This window comes from Dendropsophus ebraccatus, chromosome 5, assembly GCF_027789765.1.
Source record: "Dendropsophus ebraccatus isolate aDenEbr1 chromosome 5, aDenEbr1.pat, whole genome shotgun sequence".
NCBI classification, from domain to species: Eukaryota; Metazoa; Chordata; class Amphibia; order Anura; family Hylidae; genus Dendropsophus; species Dendropsophus ebraccatus.
This window is the reverse complement of record NC_091458.1, coordinates 127,278,333-127,300,025: the sequence shown is the minus strand read 5'-3', so window position 1 is coordinate 127,300,025 and position 21,693 is coordinate 127,278,333. Positions and strand designations below refer to the sequence as shown.

General features: G+C 43.3%; 1 protein-coding gene across 1 annotated transcript in view; it reads right to left on the bottom strand.

The window, feature by feature from the left end:
- Positions 1-20,676: 20,676 nt before the first annotated feature.
- Positions 20,677-21,693, bottom strand: part of TLCD3A (TLC domain containing 3A) — a 36,370-nt gene continuing 35,353 nt past the window's right edge. Inside the window, exon 4 of the mRNA XM_069972966.1 lies at positions 20,677-21,358. Coding sequence (XP_069829067.1) covers positions 21,089-21,358 — 270 coding nt within the window. The 3' untranslated portion in view covers positions 20,677-21,088. The remainder of the gene's footprint in view (positions 21,359-21,693) is intronic.

The window sequence follows — 21,693 nt, the reverse complement described above, 5'->3', positions numbered from 1 at the left end:
CATGAGCAAAGTTAGATAAATTCCTAATGTATGCTAATTATAGGAAATGCACATATAATGCTATTTCCCTCAATTTACTGATCACAGGCTTCAATTTCTATAAAAAAAAAAGAGACCCAGTCGTTATACCTATACCGTCCAGCAGTATACGAAAAAGTGTATATGAAGTGGAATCGTCTCTACCCGCCCACACACAAACATCGTGGTGCCCGTCTCACTCTCTTCCCGTGCTGCTCAGTGCATGTGCAGAATAAGGTGCACTCACCCCGCTGCGCAGCACTGGGCAAAGGGAGAGAGGGAGATGCATGGGCAGCACAGGTTTGGGGGAGGGGTGTATGATTTCATTACATATACTTTCTACATAGACTTCTACTTCTATACTTCTACATATACTGCATCCCCTGCTGGACACTTCAGGTATAACTACTGGGTAGTGACATCACTTTTTTTTGTAGATCTACTAAATTGAGGAAAATGGCATTATATGTGAATTTTCCATAATTAGTGTACATTAGGAAGTTATCTAACTAATGTAATAACATATAAAAAAATAGATTTTTCCCTGAGTTCTCCTTTAACAAGTGTCAAAGTTATACAAATTTGTAAATTACATCTGCTGCCACCTCTGTCTTTGTAAGAAACTGTCCAGATCTAAAGCAACTCCACATAGAAATCCTTTACAGTGTTCTACAGTTCCTGTCAGGGACAGAGGTGGCAGCAGACAGCACCTTTTCAGACTGAAAATAAAACCCCACTTCATGTAGGTCAATTCAGCAGCTTTTAAGGATTGGAAGATTTGAGATTTTTAAATAGAAATAATTTACAAATCTATATAAGTTTCTAGTACCAGTTGACGTGAAAAAAAAAATAATAATTGGTAAGAAGTGAGACTTAGGGGAATAGTCTGCTTAAAAAAAAGTTTTTGTGGTGTGACTGGGCAGTGAGAATTGTTTTTCTTTCACGTTCCCATATATCCAGGTAAAATAGACGTTAGGGGGAGATTTATCAAATGGTGTAAAATTTAGACTGGTGCAAACTGGCAACAGCAACCAATCACAGCTCCTCTTTCCTTTCACCAGAGATGGAAGCTGAGCTGTGATTGGTTGCTGTGGGCAGTTTGCACCAGTCAAAATTTTACACCCTTTGATAAATTTCCCCCATAGTGTATTACCGCAAGCTTGAAAAAAGTTTAGCTGTGGCTCAAGAGACATTCACCTGGGGTGGTCGTGGTATGAGACATCGCATGATCAAATATGAAGCCTCTTGCAGCCAGTCCGTGGGGCCGGGGGATTCTGGTGGACCATCAGAAGCAGGCTGGCGGCACAGCCGTGCCAATGGTCTGGGACTTCTCTGGTACTGAACGACAACAGATAGTAGTCACTACTAAACTGATGGGAGTCATAGTGATTTGATAAAAATCATTAACTTTTATTGCATTGATAATGCGTTTAGAGGCGTGGCTTTTTCGTCAGATCAGTATCCATCAACTCCTGGTTTTCATGGAAAATTAATAAATACAAAAATTCCACCCGTTCCTTGGAAAAACCTCTTCCCATGAAGAGGTTAGCGTATGCAGGCGTCACTCGCGCCCCCATTGCTGTTACGCACGTTTGATGATAGATGACTCTATTGTGTTCGAAAAAATGATTATTTTAAATTAAATCAAGGCAGTTTAATAAAAATATTTTCTGTATAGGTGGTATAGTGGGGTCTTGTTCCAGGTAATAGCTGGTACACTCTATTCCCAGGTTGTGCTGTGTATTTGTATACAGTGCCAAGACGTCCATAGTTAGGGTGGAAAGGCTGCAGGGCCAGATGGCATCAGTGCCCGGCTACTTAAGACTTGTGGGGACCAGCTATGTGATATTATTACATATATGTTTAATATGAGCCTGAAGCTAGAAATGGTACCACAACTGTGCAAATCATTATGTGTGGTACCAGTTCCAAAGACACCACATCCAAGGGACCTGAACAGCTATAGACCTGTAGCACTGACATCCCACTTGATGAAGGTCTTGGAGAGATTAGTTCTCACACATCTCTTCCCTCTAGTGAGCCCAGCCATGGACCCTCTCCAGTTTGCTTATCGGCCGGGCATTGGGGTGGATGATGCCATCATCCACCTTCTACACAGAGCCCTTTCTCACCTGGAGAAACTTGGGAACACTTTGAGAATAATGATTTCTCCAGTGCTTTTAACACTATACAGAAGAGGCTACTGAGAGACAAGCTGGCCTTTGTTGGAATGGATCTCCATCTCTCAAACTGGATCCTAGATTACCTCTCAAATCAACCTCCGTATGTGAGAGCCAGGGACTGTGTCAGATACTGTCATCTGTAATATGGGGGCATCTCAGGGTACAGTTCTTGCTCCCTTCCTCTTTACACTATACACTGCAGACTTAACTTACCTACCTGCTACTTACAAAAGTATTCTGACTCTGCAATAGTAGGCCTCATGACAGGTGAAGACGACAGGGAATAAAGAGAGGTGCACAGTGATTTTGTTGATTGGTGCCAACGGAACCACCTGAGGATTAATGCTGGAAAGACCAAGGAGATGGTGGTGGATTTCCGCAAGCGCAAATTTCCTCCAAGTCCAAAGGACATCCAAGGGACGGACATTGAGACAGTGAACACGTATAAATATCTGGGTGTGTTCCTCAATAATAAGCTGGACTGGGCTGACCACATGGACAGAAAGGGCCTTTGGAGTCCAGGGGGCAGTTTCTTACGACCTTCCTTAACTCTGTAGTGGCATCAGCCATCTTCGGAGTGGCCTGCTGGGGGAGCAGCATATCAACCAGCGATAGGAACAAACTGAACAAGCTGATCAGAAGGGTCAGCTCTGTCCTTGGAAGCCCCCTGGATCCGGTGCAGGTGGTGGGGGAGGGAAGGATTGTGTCAGTAGTCAGCTCTGTACTGAAGAATGACTGACTGACCCCATCCTACCATCCTATGCATGAGACCATGATAGCACTGGGCAGTACTATCAGTGACCGTTTAATTCACCCAAAGTGAGAGAAGGAGCGATATCAGAAGTCCTTCCTTCCTGCAGCGGTTAGGCTGTACAACAACACCGACCCATGCAGAGATCACTCCATAAAAAGAACTAAAATAGTCTAATGTTTTTATTGTATCTTTTTTTACCTTTTCTTCTTTGTCTAATTTAACCTTAACATGCCTTTACTTTACCTTTTAGCTTTTTGTATGTGTAATACCTATGCTGCTGTAACACACTGAATTTCCCCATGGTGGGACTATTAAAGGATTATCTTATCTTATCTTAGGAGGACCGTATCTTCCGTCTATTTATGTTTTCTTAGTATTTTTATTAGGGCATCTGAGTTTTTTTTTAGGTAGGAATCGAGGTTGAGAACATATTCTTGTAAAAGGAGGTCCAGGTAATGGGAGATGTTGCAGGTGGGTCCATTGATTTAGTAGATAATGGGATGACCCGAAGGTCTCTTTTCGTTGTTGTGACTCTTCAGCAGATGATAATAAAAAGGTGTAGTAAAATATTTATTTTAAAATCTTTATTCATAGGAATCTATTTTTCTTCCTTCATGATGATGTCCTGTTTCAGGGCTTCACTTAGCATATCTGCTATATTTAGTTGTTGTTGGAAGGGATCTTCTTTTCTTATCTGGTATTATTTCTCGTCTCTTAAATTCCTCATGGCTTCTATATCGTAATCCATATAGTCTTGTAGGGCGATACCTCCTCCTTAGCCACTGCATCATGGAATGTCCTGATATCGGGGCCCGGACTATCCATTGGGTAAAGTTTCGACTTTGTTTTAATGGATGGGTGTTTGCCAAATGTTTCTTCTGTACTAGGAGGTATCCCAATCTTCTCTTGATTCAAAAGAAGGGAGAAGTGTCGTTGCAATGTCAATTTCCTTCTGAAATTATGAAGATCTAAAAAAAACCATCAAAGCTCTCTAGCCTGTTAGGGCAGAACGAAAGGCCCTTTTGTAGTAGTGATGACTTGTTAGTGTTGAGTGTGTGGGATAAAAGATTAAATATCTTTACATTGGGTAGGGTGGTACTAGCCCCACTTGGAGCTATTGGACAGGTGTCCTTTCTTTTTGCTGCTTTTTTGATTCGGTAGGTCTCCTAGTACTTGATCTACTTCGCTTTCCTCATCTGAATTTCTTCTTCTTTTTCGTAAGTTGGACGGTGAAAAGAGGTTTGTTTTTAAGTTCTTTCTCTTCAAGCTCTTGTTGTGCAAGGATACCTCTAAAATAGGACACATAGTAGCCCCTATCTGTGAGAGATGTAGGTGTTGCTGGTTGGAGAAAAGGTACTGTATCTTTTGGATTTGCTGTCTGAATTATCAGTCATAATGATAAGGAGATCTTTTGTTACTACTTGTGAGAAGTTTGTCGGACTCAAATGTACTGTGTAGACTGGTCCTCTGCAATGTGATCATGTTCCTGAAGGGGAAGAGTACAGGTGAAAGCTATCGGCATGACGGAAGGTGTGGGGTTCATGCTGTGATAATGGAGGGAAGAACGGGGATATTGAGACGACTATATTTTTCCTTGATCCTTTAAATAGTTTTCCGGATTTCTTTCAAATCTTTGAGTGGTTGTTCCGGGGTTTTGTGTGGTGTACTGTATAAAGGGTTAATGACTTTATTGTGTAAGGATGTTTGTGAAGTGGTGGATGTACCTGGAGAAGACAGTATGGGGGTGCCGGCTGGGTGGATTTTCGCCACTAGGTGTTCTTTTTGCTGTACTTAAGTAAGTAATTGTCCTCAAGGACTTAGTCTCCTTGATAAGATTTGAGGGGGGAGGCCTGGGAGTGGGACGTGCCCACGCAGTTCTGATGAGTGTAGGATAAGATGTCATTGGAGATATAGTGGTGTTCCCGTCATATTCTCCTCTATTCTTTTTGTGTTTTTTCCAAGTCCTATAAATACTGTGTCTTGTCCCCCCGATCCCATTGGAGTTTATTGGTTTATTTGAAAATGGTGTCTTTCTGTAATTACTTAATCTGAGTATTTGTCACGTCATAGTCTACCTGCTCCCAGTTCAGCTGCAGCATCAAGGTGGTGAGTAACTAAGCCACGTGAATCCTTTAGAGTCCATAACTTTATTTCCTGTCCGAGTACGCTGGTGGAGGCGTTGTACCTGTTAGCGGCTTCCTTTAGTTGCTGTGGTTCCCTCCTGAGCTGGTCATTCTGGGACTGCAGCTTTTTCTCCTGCTGCAGCTGCTCAATCTCCGTTTTGCACTGATCTTTCTGCAGAACAGGAATCAAACTTCCGGAAAATGTCATCAAGTTGTATCACTATATCGTCCACCTCACTTGTGCTGTTGACTTCACTAGAAGAGCTGGGCTCGGCTTTCATCTTCTGCCTCTGATGGGTGTGTGACATTGTGCCATTGCAGTTAATGTAGACTTGCTGACTCGGCACCTCCTTGTGCCCCTGAGTGTTGGCATAGGAATCATCTTCCTTTTTAATAGTTATTGCTCGGAACTTGGTCTGTGTAGCGGCGGCTGCTGACGTATACTGTATGCCTGTACTTTCACCATTTTAGCTTTCCATGGGGACAGGGCTGGGACCGGTACCGTTGTGAGGGTCACCTTTGTCATTCTTAGGCTTAGGTGTGCTGACATCCTCAATGGTGATCACATCTCCATCGTCGACATCATCATCATCTCCATCTGGAAGCTCTATGGTCTCCATTACAGTAACCTGCGGCTTTTTAGCAGGCACTGGAGACGTTTCCATTGGAAGTAACTGTTTCACTCGGTTAGTGGGTGTGCCTGGCTGTACAGAGGTCTCGCCCATCACCGGAGAAGAGTTTACGGTGGATGTAGTTCTATAGTTGTTCTGAACAATATTTAGAGCTATCTGCATTTCTTTACTTGGAGGATTGAACAGATTTGTAAGACTAATCTTATTGATTTCTTTGATTGTCACAAAAGCGTTGGATGAAGGTGGTGCCGTGGATATCGCCTATCTGGACTTCAGCAAAGTTGGAGAAAATTTGACTTAATCCCTGGATAGTTCAGTGGATTTGTGGTTGGCTGAAGGATAGATATCAGAGGGTTCTTGTTAATGGTTTATATTCCGAGCAGAGACTGGTTATAAGTGGTGTGCCACAAGGGTCTGTTCTGGGTCCTATTCTTTTTAATATGTTTGTAAGTGACATAGGAGAAGGTTTGGTAGGTAAAGTTTGTCTGTTTGCTGACGACACAAAAGTGTACAACAGGGTTGATATTCCTGGAGGTGTCAGCAATATGGAAAATGATTTAGCTTTGCTAGATAAGTGGTCCAGACATTGGAAATTGAAGTTCAATGTTTCCAAATGTAAAGTAATGCACTGGGAGAGGAGGAATCCTCTATTCGAGTATCACATCGGCAGTACTGTTTTGGAAAAGACTTCAGAAGAGAAGGATTTAGGGGTAGTGATTTCTGACAGCCTTAAAATGAGTCAACAGTGCAACCAGGCAGTGGGGAAAGCAAATCGTATGCTGGGCTGTATAGCTGAAGGTATAACCAGTAGGAAGAGGGAGATTGTGATCCTGCTGTATAGAGCTCTGGTGAGGCCACATCTGGAATACTGTGTCCAGTTCTGTAAACCTCACCTAAAAAGGGACATTGGTAAACGGGTCTAAATACGGGCTACAAAATTGGTGGAGGGTGTGATGCATAAACCATATCGGGAAAGACTTAAGGATTTGAATCTGTATAGTCTGGAGGAAAGAAGGGCAAGGGAGGGACATTGAAACCTTTAAGTATGTTAAAGGACTAAATAAGGTTCAAGAGGTAAGTGTTTTTAGTAAAAAAAACTGAGCTCAAGAACAAGAGGACACAGTGAGAGGTTATCTGGGGGAAAGATTAGAAGCAATGTGAGAAAATATTATTTTACTGAAAGAGTAGTAGATACTTGGAACAAACTTCCAGCAGTTGTGGTTGGTAAATTTACAATAACAGAAATTAACCCTTTCCCGCACGAGGACGTAACTGTACGGGTGTTCAGAGCGGGGCTGCGCGGCGACCCTGCTCTGAACCGCGGCTGTCTCCGGTGCCGCTTGTGGCCCGGGACCGCCGGTATTAGCGGGCACGGTCCGATCGCCGTGCCCGCTAATACAGTAATCAGATCCAGCTGTCAAACATGACAGCTGCATCCGATTACCGGATTCAGCTTATCCCTGGTGTCTAGTGGCGGAGATCGCTCCCCCGGGACGTTATCCCGGAGGAGCGATCTCCGTGTGTGCTGCCGGCCAGGGACCGCTCCAAGATGGCGCCGTCCCTGTCTCGGCACTCGTTTACTTCCGGCTTCAGCAGCCGGAAGTAAAAGAGTGCCTATCTCATGGATCTCTGCAGCATATCTATGCTGCAGAGATCTCTATGAGAGATTAGTGCACTTATACTAGAAGTCCCCCAGGGGGGCTTCTAGTATAAGTGTAAAAGTTAAAAAAAAAAGTGTTGTTGTCAATAAAAAGCCCCCTCCCCTAATAAAAGTCTGAATCACCCCCCTTTCCCCAGGTTATAAATAAAAGTAAATAAACAAACATGTTTGCTATCGCCGCGTGCGTAATTGCCCGAACTATTAATCACATTCCTGATCTCGCACGGTAAACGGCGTCAAGTGCAAAATTACAAGTACAAAGTGCAAAATTGTGCATTTTTGGTCACATCAAATCCAGAAAAAATGTAATAAAAAGCGATCAAAAAGTCGTATATGCGCAATCAAGGTATCGATAGAAAGAACCCATCATGACACCTCACACAGCCCCATTGACCAAAGGATAAAAGCGCTATAAGCCTGGGAATGGAGCGATTTTAAGGAACGTATATTTGTTAACAATGGTTTGAATTTTTTACAGGCCATCAGATACAATATAAGTTATACATGTTATATATCGTTTTAATCGTAATGACTTGAGGGACATGCATAACAAGTCAGTTTTACCCCATGGCGAATGGCGTAAAAACACATTTCCCTCAAATAAAAGAAATGCGTTTGTTTTTTTCAATTTCACCACACTTTGAATTTTTTTTCTGTCATTGCAAAATACAATTAGTGACGCAAAAAATAAGGGCTCATGTGGGTCTCTAGGTGGAAAAATGCAAGTGCTATGGCCTTTTAAGCACAAGGAGGAAAAAACGAAAATTAGCCTGGTCCCGAAGGGGTTAAACATGCCTGGGATAAACATATATCTATCCTAATATAATAAGAAAGGAAATTGTAAAAGGGCAGACTAGATGGACCCAGTGGTCTTCTTCTGCGGACTATCTTCTATGTTTCTTTTTGTCACGATTTTGCATGTGGAATTCCACTGTATCTTTATAAGGTTCTAAGTCTGACATGATTTTATGTGTATCTGGAGCGATTTGATCCCTTAGGGACCTTCTTTTTTTCTTGAACAAACATGAGCTAAGCTGAAAAATCATCAAGGGCTGTATACCAAGTGTGTATAAATTCTGGATCATTTTTTGAACGTAGGTTCTGTGACCCCCTTGGTGTAGTTTTTTAATTGAGATAAATCCTCAGCAAGTCAATATCCAGACCATGTCTGAAGTCATTCTCCAATTAATGTTCTAGTGTTTTTAATAGTCTATTCATTGGGGTCAGATCTCTATCAATATTAGTGGGATATTGTACATTCTGAGGGACATTGTGTTGTGAGGTCTGTCATAAGGCACTCTTTATTGGTATTGCGATTGGCAAAATATTCCATTGTAGAATTGGAAGATGGGAGCGGTATGGATGTAAATGGAGCGGGGAGCGGTTGGATGGCGGCAGTGGGTAGGATCAGTCCTGATGCTGATGTTTAGTGACTGGCCGGTGGGGATGATGCAGATGAAGGATGGAAAATGAAAAATGTGATGCAGAGAAGAAATGGAACTAAAGGAAATGTGAATGTACCAGGAGGAGGGAGAGGAATAGAATAGAAATGGCCCGAGATCGCTAGCTAGAATGTAGCGGTTGGGCGTGTGTGGTGGCCTGGGATGGACTGATAGGAGTGCAGGATAAGGTTGGTATACAAATAAAAATCAATACTTTTAGTGTGTCACATATAGATGAACATACATAAAACAACAATTAATACTATACACCATAGCATATAACTGCACGATCAGAGGTTTATTCAACATATATCTTGCAGATTATTCCATGGGTGCATGACACATCCTCCAAAGGTGGAAGGGCGGCAGGTTAAAGTCAGAGTTCCCTTGCAGAGCAGTGGGAGCAACCAAAAGTTTATAATTGTAATGGGTGTTCATATAGTTACAGTGTGCAGTTTAAGGCTATGTTCACACAACATGAACACCCGGCCGTTCCGTGACCCCGGCCGGGTCACGGAACGGCCGGTCTCAGCCTGGCCAGGTGATCTTTCCGGCCGCGGAGCTCTAATGTGGGCGCATCAACGCGCACCCGCATCAGAGCTTCCCATAGCCCACAGTGAAGCAAGCGGCCGGAGCCGCTTGCTTCACTGTGTGAACTGACAGGTCTTTCTGCGGCAGGAATTCACTGAATTCTGGCCGCAGAAAACTGACATGTCCGTTTTTTCTGGTGACGCATGGGATCCTGGTCAGAGCGCATACGATGTGTGTACGCTCCGGATAGTGTGAACATAGCCTAAAAGTGTAGAGACGTTTGCAGGTGCAGCCTTGCGTTGCGGATCCTGGGAGCTGACCCTGTTCCCGTACTGTATGCAGCTAGAAGAAAAATAGAAGACACCAGGGGCGCTCATAGTGTATTACCGCAAGCTTGTAAAAAGGAGTGTAGCTGTTGTTTAAGAGACGCTCACCTGGGATGGTCGTGCTACCAGTGCGAAACCACCGATCGCATGATCAAGTATGAGGCCTCTTGCAGTCAGTCCGCGGGGCCAGGAGATCCCAGTGGAGCATCAGAAGCAGGTTATGCAGGCTAGAGGCACAGCTGGGCCAAGGGTCGGGAACTTCTCTGGTGCTGAACTTATGGGAGTTGTAGTGATTTAATGAAAATCAATAACTTTTATTGCATTGATAACGTATTTTGAGGGGTAGCCTATTCGTCAGATTGAATTTGAATATATTTGTAAATTAATGCAGTTTTAGCAATTTACATTGCCTACCTGCCACTGCTTGAGGTACAAACATAAACGCAAATGTTGGCTCTTATCGACTCTAACAGCATCAGATGAAAGTGGATTGGCCTTGGTAAAGGGGACATGACTTAATATGCAAAGCCATGCTGAAAATGCACCTGAACGCTGTTTAAGCCAACTAATAGCTTGTGTGAACTTAGACTAGACAGTATAAAATATGACAGACTTACTAAACAGCCTGAGCCGCAGTGAAATATGCATTTCTGAGTCTTATCTATTCTCAATTTACACTGACTTTACACTCCTTATTCCCACATCCCATGCACACACTGTATATATGGACAATGTGCAGCAGGATGTATTAGCAAATCTTTCCATATAATTTTGTCCTGTCAGTTCCTCTCCTGATTTTGGTTAAAGTGAATGTACCATCAGGTACATCGCTTCAAGCCAGTGCAGCAGTCCTTTTTTTGAACTGGTTCCTGTGCACGGCGCCAGTCTATTCCCGGGCACTGGCCTGTTATGAGGCACTGTAATGTGGATCCATTAGAATCAATGGAGCTGTGTCACAGTGGGGAGGGGGTTCTGCCACACTGGGGGCCAGTGGGCCAGCCCCCAATGCTTTATGCCGGGCTGGTGCCCAGGAATAGACCTGTTCATGCAGAAAACTTGAAGCGATGTACCTGATGGTATGTTCGCTTTAACCAAAATCACGAGTGGAACTGACAGGACAAAATTATTATGGAAAGATTTGCCCAGCTTCTGTATTTCTAATCTATTTCTGGTTTTGGATTAAAAAAAAAGACTGACGGAAATACTATGTGTGAACATAGCTCAATTCGGAGCTCCTGGCATTATGTATTATCATAGTGATAATCCGTTCTGCTGTACACTGTCCATATAAACGGCGCGAACGCAATATGGGAATAAGGTTTTAAGACTCTTTAAAGTGTTGCTCTGGAAAAAAGAATGGAACTGTTGGGCCCTGTGGAGATCTTGGCATATCTGGGCCATAGTCTGAAAACCTGAGCAAGAGCACTTTCCAGAGCCAATTTTCACAGCCTGTGCTGTACTGTTTGTACAAGTACCTTGGACAACCTTCTGATTCATACATTGTCAGACTACTTCAGTAAAGGAGTGCACACATATAATTCATGTGACACAATACAGAGAAAATTGGCAGTCGCGCCGAGGAACCTCCAAGTGTGTAATAGTTAAATCATAGCTGTTCAAGCAAATGGGGCTGTGCTAGAGGAAGATTTATTACACACCTGATCATCATCATCATAGAGGCCGCACCAATGACCTATTTATATTGTGGTAATGGAAACAAGAACAAAAGATTACCTGAGTATTAATGAAAAACAAGCCATGGGCTAAAAGGAATATTCTGTCGTGGTGTATGAGATGGTGATTACGTAATGGCATAAAGAATAATACTAACACGCCATACTACGCAACAGGAAAGACAATTGTTTACTCAACAAATAGAACATTCTCCACAAACTGAAGCCTTTAATGTTAAGCTGTTAAGGTTGTCCCAATAGAATTAGGTTCCGTTCAGATCACCTTATATTTTCTATGTATGTAAAACAAAAGTATTCATAGAGCTCTATTCAAAGGTGCCAAAAGAGTGTCTGATATCTGATATACATTACTTTCTTTTTTACTGAATGGTGGTAAAAGCTAGATACACATTACATCTACAGTGGATGCTAAAAAATGTACCATTACAATCCAGACAATGCACCAGGCTACAGCATAGTGGATCTGGGCAGAAGACTGCTTTATGACGGCCATATAATCTTAACAAGGTGTCTTGCAGACGCAACCTTCTAAGAGAGAAGATTTTAAACTTCCACGTGTGAAAATTTGAAACAAACAGGTCACTTGTATTGAAAACTAACATATGCTTTGTTTTTATTATGGGAGCATTTCATTGTTTATTATGCATTTGTGTCATTTTTGGGTGCATTTGCATCTTGCTCACTAGTTTTGCCTTCTGAAGGGGCGTGTTCACACTACGGAATTTTGCCGCTCCCCCCCGCTTGACTCTCCACCTGTGCCATAGACTCTGTTCTATGCCGTCCACCCAAAGAATTGACATGTCAAGTAGTGTATTCTCTCCAGTCTGACACGGTGCTTTCTACTGCCACCTCTGTCCATGACAGGAACTGTCCAGAGCAGTACCAAATCCCCATAGAAAACCTATCCTGCTCTTCAGACTGGGAAAAAAGTACCACTTCCTGCAGGACAAACAGCAGCTAAAAATAACTGGAGGACAAGATTTTTTTTATACAAGTAAATCACAAATCTCTGGCACAAGTTGATTTGAAAGAAAAAAAAAATGGTGAACAACCCCTTTAACTTGCCCCTAGTATAAATTTAGGATGCATTCACACGTTCTGTGTTCCACACTGAACACAGACGTGGAATGTCTGTAACTGAGCCCCCTCCCCCCCATACGGGCAACATATCTGATGTGATGCTGGGAGCGGGGTAATTGTATGTATATGTGCTGCGCTGTAATGAATTTCTTTAGAATACACTATTCTATTTTGGCTCAAAAACTCATGTGTGAAGGCAGCCTTAATGTGTTTTGCCCAAAATGTTTTTTGTTTAAAAATTAAAGGAGTTGACTACATGTAGAGTCTTTTTTTTAATATGTTGCTGGGGCTGCAGGGAACATAACAAAGAGGTATACTTACCTGGCTCTCTCTGCTGCTGATTCACTGACTGCCAGGCTTCACTTCGAAACACATTCCATAAGTACAGGAAAAACTGCTCTGCGGTAGATCTCTCTGCTCTCAAATCTCATCAACTGAGTGGGTATTTCTGGCCCACGTGAAACGTCAAAGAAACTAGTAAAGAGGACTGTGTTAAGGACTAATCACTCTGCACAACTGACAGCAGTTGGGAAGCAGGCTGGGTAAGTATACCTCTTTATGTTCTTTGCAACCCCAGCAACATATTTAAAAAAAAAAAAAAATTATATATGTACTTTTTCTTTTTTTTTCCTTTTAATATATACAAGTGAGGGTGGGATTTCGGCGGGGTGCTGTCATGGGCTCAAAGAAAATAAATTACCGGTTAGTAATTTATGTTTTCTCTCCTCGCCCGATGACGGCACCCCTGGACTAGATTAGGGATTAGGGATTAACGCCTGTAATACCCTGCATCCAAAAGTCAAGTCCTCAGTAGATGACAGCTGAAGTCTATAATGTCTAAAAAAGGTGTGTGGAGTGCTCCATATTGCCGCTTGGGGTTAATAATGGTTCTAAAGGAACCATTAGGCTTCCTGTCCAAAAACAGTGGAGTAGAAACCTCTACCACACTTTGCCTCCGGAACAGGGACCAAAACTCGTTTATCAAGCAATGACTGCACCTCTAGAGTAAGTGCCGCAAGTTTCTCAGGCTCTGCCGACAAATCCGTAATGACGAATTTTTGCCAACCCCCTTTGAGTGTTCCTACCTCTTCCCCTGAAAGAGCAACTGGGCTGTTGAGGGATCAGAGGGAAACCCATTTTTCTATCAGAGGCCTTCTTGAGGATACTGTTAAGGGCCAGACAAAACAGTAAATTGCCTTTACAAGGGACACTGCATAACTTGGATTTGGAGGTAACATCCCCTCTCCACTCCTTAAGCCACATAGATCTACGAGCAGAATTAGACAAAGCAGCCGAACGAGCGGAAGGTCTAAGGGTCCTATTCCACGGGCCGAGGAGGGCCCGATCAACGATGTAAACGAGCGGCGATCTGCTAGATCCCTGCTCGTTTACTGGGCCTATTCCACGGCCCGATGATCGTTGAGCGAGGGCTGCAAGGACATCGTTACCGATGTCCTTGCAGCATCATACATTACCTGGCTGCAGGGCTTCTTCTCCCGCTCCGTCTCCTCCCCGGGTCCTCCGCACTCTATCTTCTGAATGGCTGGTCAGCTGACAGGCCACACTCAGCCAATCACAGGCCGCGGTGGTCCTGGCCTGTGATTGGCTGAGCGCTCCGTCAGCTGACCGGCCATTCAGAAGATAGAGCGCGCGGGAACCGGGGATGAAGACAGCGCGGAGAAGAAGCCCTGCAGCCAGTTAATGTATGATGATGCTGCTGCTTCTCAAATCGTTGTTCGCCTGCCGCGGACCGCTATTCAACCGTAGCGATGCGCAGTGGGGGAACAATGATTTTAGGTCTGGCCCTAAATGAACGATCAGCCGATGACACGATCATCGGCTGATCGTTCTCTCTATTTCACCGAACGATAATCGGCCAAATCGGGCCGATCCGGCCGATTATCGTTACTGTGGAATAGGGTCCTAAGTGCGTCACGAGAAGCCTCACATACAAAAGACACAGCATTTTCTAGAGTCTCAAAAGGCTTAAGGAGTTCCTCAGTAAATGTGCCCTTACTAATAAGCTCTTTAAATTCTGACATCCAAACCCCTAAGGATCTAGAAACTTAAGTGGCGGCCACCACCTTGGCTGGGTCCTTCCAGGAGGTATATCTGGCTAGTCCTGTGTTTCGAGACTCTCAAATGAGGCTCCACAGGATTTTCTTTTGCATAATTGTTTTTTACAGACAGGGCAGTCCCTGCTTATAGACCGTCCTTTTCTAGATGAAGCTTCCTAAAAAACAATGATAACAAAAGTAATTACTTTTAGAAATCATAAAAATTTTAGAGAGGGAGAATCCCTTCTTACCCACTCCCATACCACTGGAGCTTGAGTCTAAGCTGGAGTAGTCTCTGGAGATTCAGCTCCTTTAGCCTCCATAGTAATCACAGCAAAGAGGATCTTGAAGGGCCAGATATTGCAGCCGCAGCAGAGTGCAGAGCAGCAGTAATAGTACCAGGCAGCAGCTCACAGAAGAGAGCAGCCAAAGTACTCAAGGACTGAGCACTGACTGAAAGTACGCAAGGACTGAACGTGACTGGCCCCGCCCCCCTGCCACGCGTTGATACAGGGTCACCCTCCCGGCGCTCCACCTGAGGCCTCAAGCCCCGTAAGTTGCCGAACACGCTAACCCCCCCCTTCCCTCGCGCGCACTACCTGAAATGCTCCTCCTGCACAGTGCGCAAATGCAGCGATCGTGGACCGGAGCATAAGTTCATGCAGAGGTGAGCCAGGAGAGCCCCAGGGACCCATCATCTGGAGGTGTAGGGGGGAGGGACCCGACTGGGAGGCTGCTCCTGAAGTGGAGCCTGACACTGCCAGGAAGGTAAATTCCCAGTCATCTTCTTCCTGATCCAGGGAAGGAAGGGGGGGGGGAGAACCACCTTCCAGCTCTTGCTCCCATAGGGACAGGAAACAGTAACTGGCGAGAGGAGGGAAGTTTGCTTCTTTAAAGATCCAGGGATTTCCTGTATGCCGTTATCTGTCTCATTGGGAGTAGGAGGTGGACCTCTCCAGGAGTGCCATCATAGGGCGAGGAGAGAAAAAATTGGTATCAGCACTGAAAACCCCTTTAAGGCTGAGGTGGTGGTAGTAGTAGTAGTAGTCATATCTGCTCAAACAAAACAGTATATTGTAAAATTTATACTTTTAAGGGACAAGTCCTACCAAGTTTAAAAAAGGGAGGAAGGGCCCTATTCCACGGGACGATTATCATGCGAAAAATGCAGGCAACGATTGAAAAATCGTTCTAATGTCGTTGATCGTTGATTTAGGGCCCTATTCCACGGACGATTATCGTTCAGATTATCGTTAAATCGTTTGAATCTAAACGATAATCGTTCGGTTGAAATGCAGTTAACGATTAACGACCGAACGAGAAATCGTTGATCGCTTGTGTAATTGCACATTGCCCATTGTTTTGCTGGAGTAAAAGGAGTAAACGATCATAGAAACGATCGCATTAACGATCATAGTAACGATCGTAACTAACGACCATCGTTCTGTGTAATATGGGGAACGATTTCAGGTTAACGATAAACAATCTCGTTTGCGATCGTTTATCGTAAGTCGTTAAAAATCGCTCAGTGTAATAGGACCCGAAGGCAGGGGGCTGTGGTAAAACAGTAAACAATGTAAACTTACCTGTCCTCGAGCCTCCGTTTTGCCGCTCTTGGCTCCCGCTGATGTGATGTAAGTCACATACCCGTCTCTTCCAGTTGACAAATCTGGTGTTGACCAACAAATGACAGCTCAGCTCTAATTTTACTATAGCTGAAAGTTGAGCTGCGATTGTTTGCTATGGGCAGTTTGGGCATTTTACACACTTTGTAAATCTTAACCACATAGGAGAGAAAAGCACATTTATGTTATGCGTGCTTAAAGGGTTTAAAGGGTTTCTTACTCTGGTGAACATCGTAAATGAGAAGTGAAGAAAAAACACAAGGATTTAAAAAAAATAATGGCACAAAAATGACACCTCAACCAGCTCTGTATGTGCTAAAATAAAAGTGCTATGGCTCTTAGAAGGTGATAAGTAACATTGCATTAATTTTACCCGGGCACCAATGACTTTGGTCATGAGGGGTTTAAAAGCACCAACCTTGTCTTCAGTTTGGGTGTGGGTTTTGCAGCTTAGTTCAATTAAAGTCAATGGAGGTGAACTGTAATATCACATAATCTGAGGATGGTTTTTTTTTTGTTTTTTTTTTAAGCTGCTTTGTTTTTCTAATCCTAGACAACCTTTAAAGCTTTGTGCCCCACCGGCGCTAATTTTACGTGATTCCATGGGGGCCAGTGTATATATCCCAGTTGCATGTGGGCGTGTGATATATCCCAGTTGCATGTGGGCGTGTGATCATCACGTGTGGGCATGCTCAATAGCTGCACAGTGTCGCTGCAATATCGGAGACAACGCTGGGGTTCTGTGGCGGAGAGTTCTGCGGTTTTTGCTCAGTGTGAACTGGGCCTTAATGTACTATAGAACCTACATTAACATTAGAGTAAATGTGTAAATACATTGCATTACTTATCTTGTACCTGTCAGGATTTATAGCCTCTATGACAGTTCAGAGCAGCATTATGGTCAATGGGACGGTCATTTGATAGAATGGCACTGGCATCCTATGACTGAGCTGGACAATGGAAATGCTGTTATATACAAGCCTTAAAGAGAACCAATCACGGAAGAAATGTAAAAAATTTTTATTTCCTAATTCAATGTAATTATTTATTTAATTAACATTTGTAAATACTTTTATTTATTTTTTTGGCCGCGTTTTTGTTTTATTCACTTTCCAATTCACTGTCTCGCGCCGGCTCTTTTCAAAAGAGCCGGCTCGAGACAGGAAGCTCCCGTCATCCAGAGTGGCAGCAAGGCCGTCCGCCGCCATCTTGATTACGTCATTAGCGTTCCAGTGGTGGAACGCAAGTAACGTATACAAGATGGCGGCGGCCGGGCCGAAGAAGAGGAACAGGTATAGTATAAGATACAGACTGCAACAGCAGTCTATTTATGAAGATACAGACTGCCTTTGCAGTCTGTATCTTATACTTTACCTGATCCTCTTGTCCGTTGCAGTCCGATGCCGGGCGCCGCCATCTTGATTACGTCGCTTGCGCTCCAGCGGTGGAACGCAAGCGACGTAATCAAGATGGCGGTGCCGGCCTTGCTGCAGCAAACAAGAGGAACAGGTAAAGTATAAGATACAGACTGCAAAGGCAGTCTGTATCTTCATAAATAGACTGCCTTTACAGTCTGTAGCTTATACTTTACCTGATCCTCTTGTTCGGTGCTGGAAGGCCGGGCGACGCCATCTTGAATACGTCACTTGCGTTCCAGCGGTGAAACGCAAAGTGACGTCATCAAGATGGCGGCACCCGGCCTTCGTTCAGCTATCAAGAGAATTGGGTAAAGGGATAAGATACAGACTGCACAGGCAGTCTGTATCTTCATAGATAGACTTAGGGAGAGATTTCCTTTGATAATAGGGACAGTGATTTTTAGGTGATTGGTCCCCTTTAAAGGGGTTGTCCGGTAAAAATATTTTTCTTTCAAATCAACTGGTGTCAGAAAGTTATATAGATTTGTTCTTTTTTCTTCTATTAAAAAAAGTCTTTCTATCATATATGTCATACAGGAAGTGGTGTTTTCTTTCCAGTCTGACACAGTGCTCTCTGCTGACACCTCTGGCCGAGATAGGAACTGTCCAGAGCAGGAGAGGTTTTCTGTGGGGATTCCGATAGAAAACCTCTCCTGCTCTGGACAGTTCCTGTCTCGGCAGTTTTCAATGGCAGACTGGAAATAAAACCTTTCCTGCATGACATTTAGTAGCTAATAAGTATGGGAAGACTTGAGATTGTTTTAATTGAAGTAAATTACAAATCTAAATAACTTTCTGACACCAGTTCATTTGAAAGAAAAAGATTTTCACAGGACAACCCCTTTAAAGAGGATGTACCACCAAAGCAGTAATATTGAGACATACATACTATCCATTTGGCGCTGCAGTGTAGAATCTGGTGATGTGGAACTTTTGTAAATGCGTTGCTCGGTTGCCGTTATATCCGCCGAAATATAAATATGCTAATGAGCTGCGGTGAAGCACTGGAGGCTGGCCCAATTCCTGTGATTTAAACCCCCCCCCCCCACATGACACGCCAGCCTCTGCTCATGCTGACACCCCTCCTATTCTAATGTTGAAACACCTCCAATGTTATCCAGCACAGCCTGCTGCACAGACTCGCCTCCTTCCTTCTGCCCTTGGATTATAGAATAGATGGAGGGAACACTCTTTATATGAGGCCATCTTAATTTTAAACTTGCTTACATCCAGAAGCCATTTCTGACTTCCTCACTTCAGATATACTGCTAGTACCATTAGGCCAGTCACATTACTCACATTATTTACCTGGTAATCAGTGATATTTTTCAATATTTTGTGTGTTTTTTTTCCCCTACCTTAAAAATATAGGTTCCACGAATTAGACTTCCTTCATACGACCATATATTTCTATCCATATACTGTCTGTTATTGCCTACAGAGTAGAATCCATAGGGGTTCCAGTGACAACATTCCAAGCATTCATTTTTATTTAGGCACAACTCCCTTTTTTTGCTGTGTAAAGGAGGCCTTATTTTAAAGCTGGCTTGGGGGAAAAATATCAATGCAGGTTTTTTTTTATTTTTTTATTTATAGCCAAAGCCAGAAGTGGATCCTGTGGGAGGGTGGAAGGAAGGACACTCTTACATCGGCTGATTCCTGAAATTGTGCAGTGAAATGCTAACAATGATTGTTTGCCAGCAGCATATCTTCCCCTGCAAGCAAAGGATAAGCTACTGACTAAGTGAATGGCTACACAAACAATCCAGTGATCATTTGGACTGCCATTCTGCCTGTTAGTACTCCCTTACTCACTTTTCTGCCCATGTAAACACAGCCTTAAAGAGTTATTCTGTTTTTTATTTGTATATAGAATAGGAAATCATACACATTTAAAAATACATACATTTAAAATCTTGTTTCTATGAACCAGTCTTCAGTGCACAATATCACAATGCTATTTAAGAAATAGCAAATCTCAGCGATAATGATCATACATCTGGCTTTAGTGTAACCTACTTAAAGGGTATTTCTCATTTGCATTGTGCGGCAGGATACCCTTTCCAACTCCCAGCAAGTCTGTAGTCTGCTCCTAAAGAGTGGTGTATGGAACTGCTGGAAGCCCCATAGACTTGCATTTATAGTGTACAACAATACAAGTCTATGGGTCTTTTGGCAATTCCATACACGGAGCTGACTAAAGACCTGCTGGGCGTTATAAAGGGTATTCTGCCACATGTTCCTAATGAGAAGTATATTTAAATCTGATTACCATCATGTTTATGGTATTTTTAGTGTTTGACCAAAGTTCATGGGTTCACACCCTAAATACATTTTGTTACAACAAAACATATAGAAACAGATATGTTATTACCTGGACACTTGTTATAAATATTCTCACAAACCCCATACAAACCAAACACATCATACATAGGAATAGATAGAATTTTTTTTTTCTTTAGCTTTTTCCCTTTAACAGTCAATGACAATTGTAGATTATTTACGGACAGAATCTATTAACTGTCTTTAATGGGGGTAGTGCGGCGCTAAGAAATTATTCACAAAATAACACACATTACAAAGTTATACAACTTTGTAATGTATGTTATGTATGTGAATGGCCCCCTTCCCGTGTTCCCCGACCCCTGCCCGTGGACCCGGAAGTGTAGTGCATTATACATACATGATTCGTGTCGACCCCCGTGCGCATTTCTTCTGACAGTGATGTAATCTTCGGGAGGCCGGCCGACCCGCTCCTGCCGTCCCTAATGCTGGCCCCCCCTCTGGCGCGTCATAACTGTGCTCAGTCGCTATTGGCTGAGCACAGTTATGCTCAGCCAATCGCGGCTGAGCAGCTGATGACGCGGCACACGTCATCAGCTGCTCAACAACGATTGGCTGAGCACAGTTATGACGTGGCAGAGGGGACCGCATGAGGGACCGCAGGAGCAGGTCGGCCGGCCTCACGAATATACATCACTGTCAGAAGAAATGCGGACGGGGGTCGACACGAATCAGGTATGTATAATGCACTACTTTTCTGGGTCCACGGGCGGGGGTCGGGGAACACGGGGAAGGGGGCCATTCACATACATAACATACATTACAAAGTTGTATAACTTTGTAATGTGTGTTATTTTGTGAATAATTTCTTAGCGCCGCACTAGCCCTTTAAGGTAACTGCAGTGCCGTTCTTACTGAACGCGGCTATTAAATTGTACATTCTCTTGATTTCATTGTAATGAAGGCGAAAGAAATACTCTTCAGATTACCCATAACAAATATAGTGCAATTCTGTAGATACAGGGAATCACATTGTGATTCATAAAACAACCATCTTTTTGTATCTAAAATATAGAAATTTACTATCTGCATATCTAGGAAACTTGTAACAAGACTCCATGACATTTTGGTTTCAATACATATCAGGTAGTCACCGTCCGTGAATAGGAGCACAGATCCACTATGCTAGTAGTGAGGCTGGAACATCGAGGAGTAGTAGTCCTGTCCCTTCTAGGATGACTGCAGCTTACACATATTAAATGTTATCTGTCTTTGCTTGGGGCGGAGTTGCTGTATAGTCTCATGGCCTTTTGGCAAATAAGCCGGAACCAATATATCTGTGGGGCCATAATGGCTGCATTTGTAATGTTGCAATGGATAGGAATGTTGAAAGGCACTTTGTATGGTGGAATCCCAAACTGCTTGCCGTAGGTGTAGTACATGAAAGGGAACAGCAGGATACGGCAGGCAAAAAACGTTACCAGGACAAAAATACCGTTCACTTTGTGCAGTAAGGAGTTCTGCAGATTCAGCTATTGGGAACAAAATACACTGTATTAGTATAAATGTCAACTTGATACCAGTCACAAAGAACGACTTGTTTATGGGGATCAATAAAACTTTAAAGGGGAACTCCAGGTAGAGGTTAAAAAAATGAAACTTCTGCAGAAGCATAAAGCATTACTTACCTATCCAGTTTTGAAACTATGAAAAATCCATTTTTCTGTTTTGTGTTTCTGCACTTCCTGGTTTATCAGTTGTACAGTCATGGCCAAAAGTTTTGAGAATGACACAAATATTATATTTTCACATGATCTGCTGCCCTCTGGTTTATATGTGTATTTGTCAGATGTTTTTTATCACATAC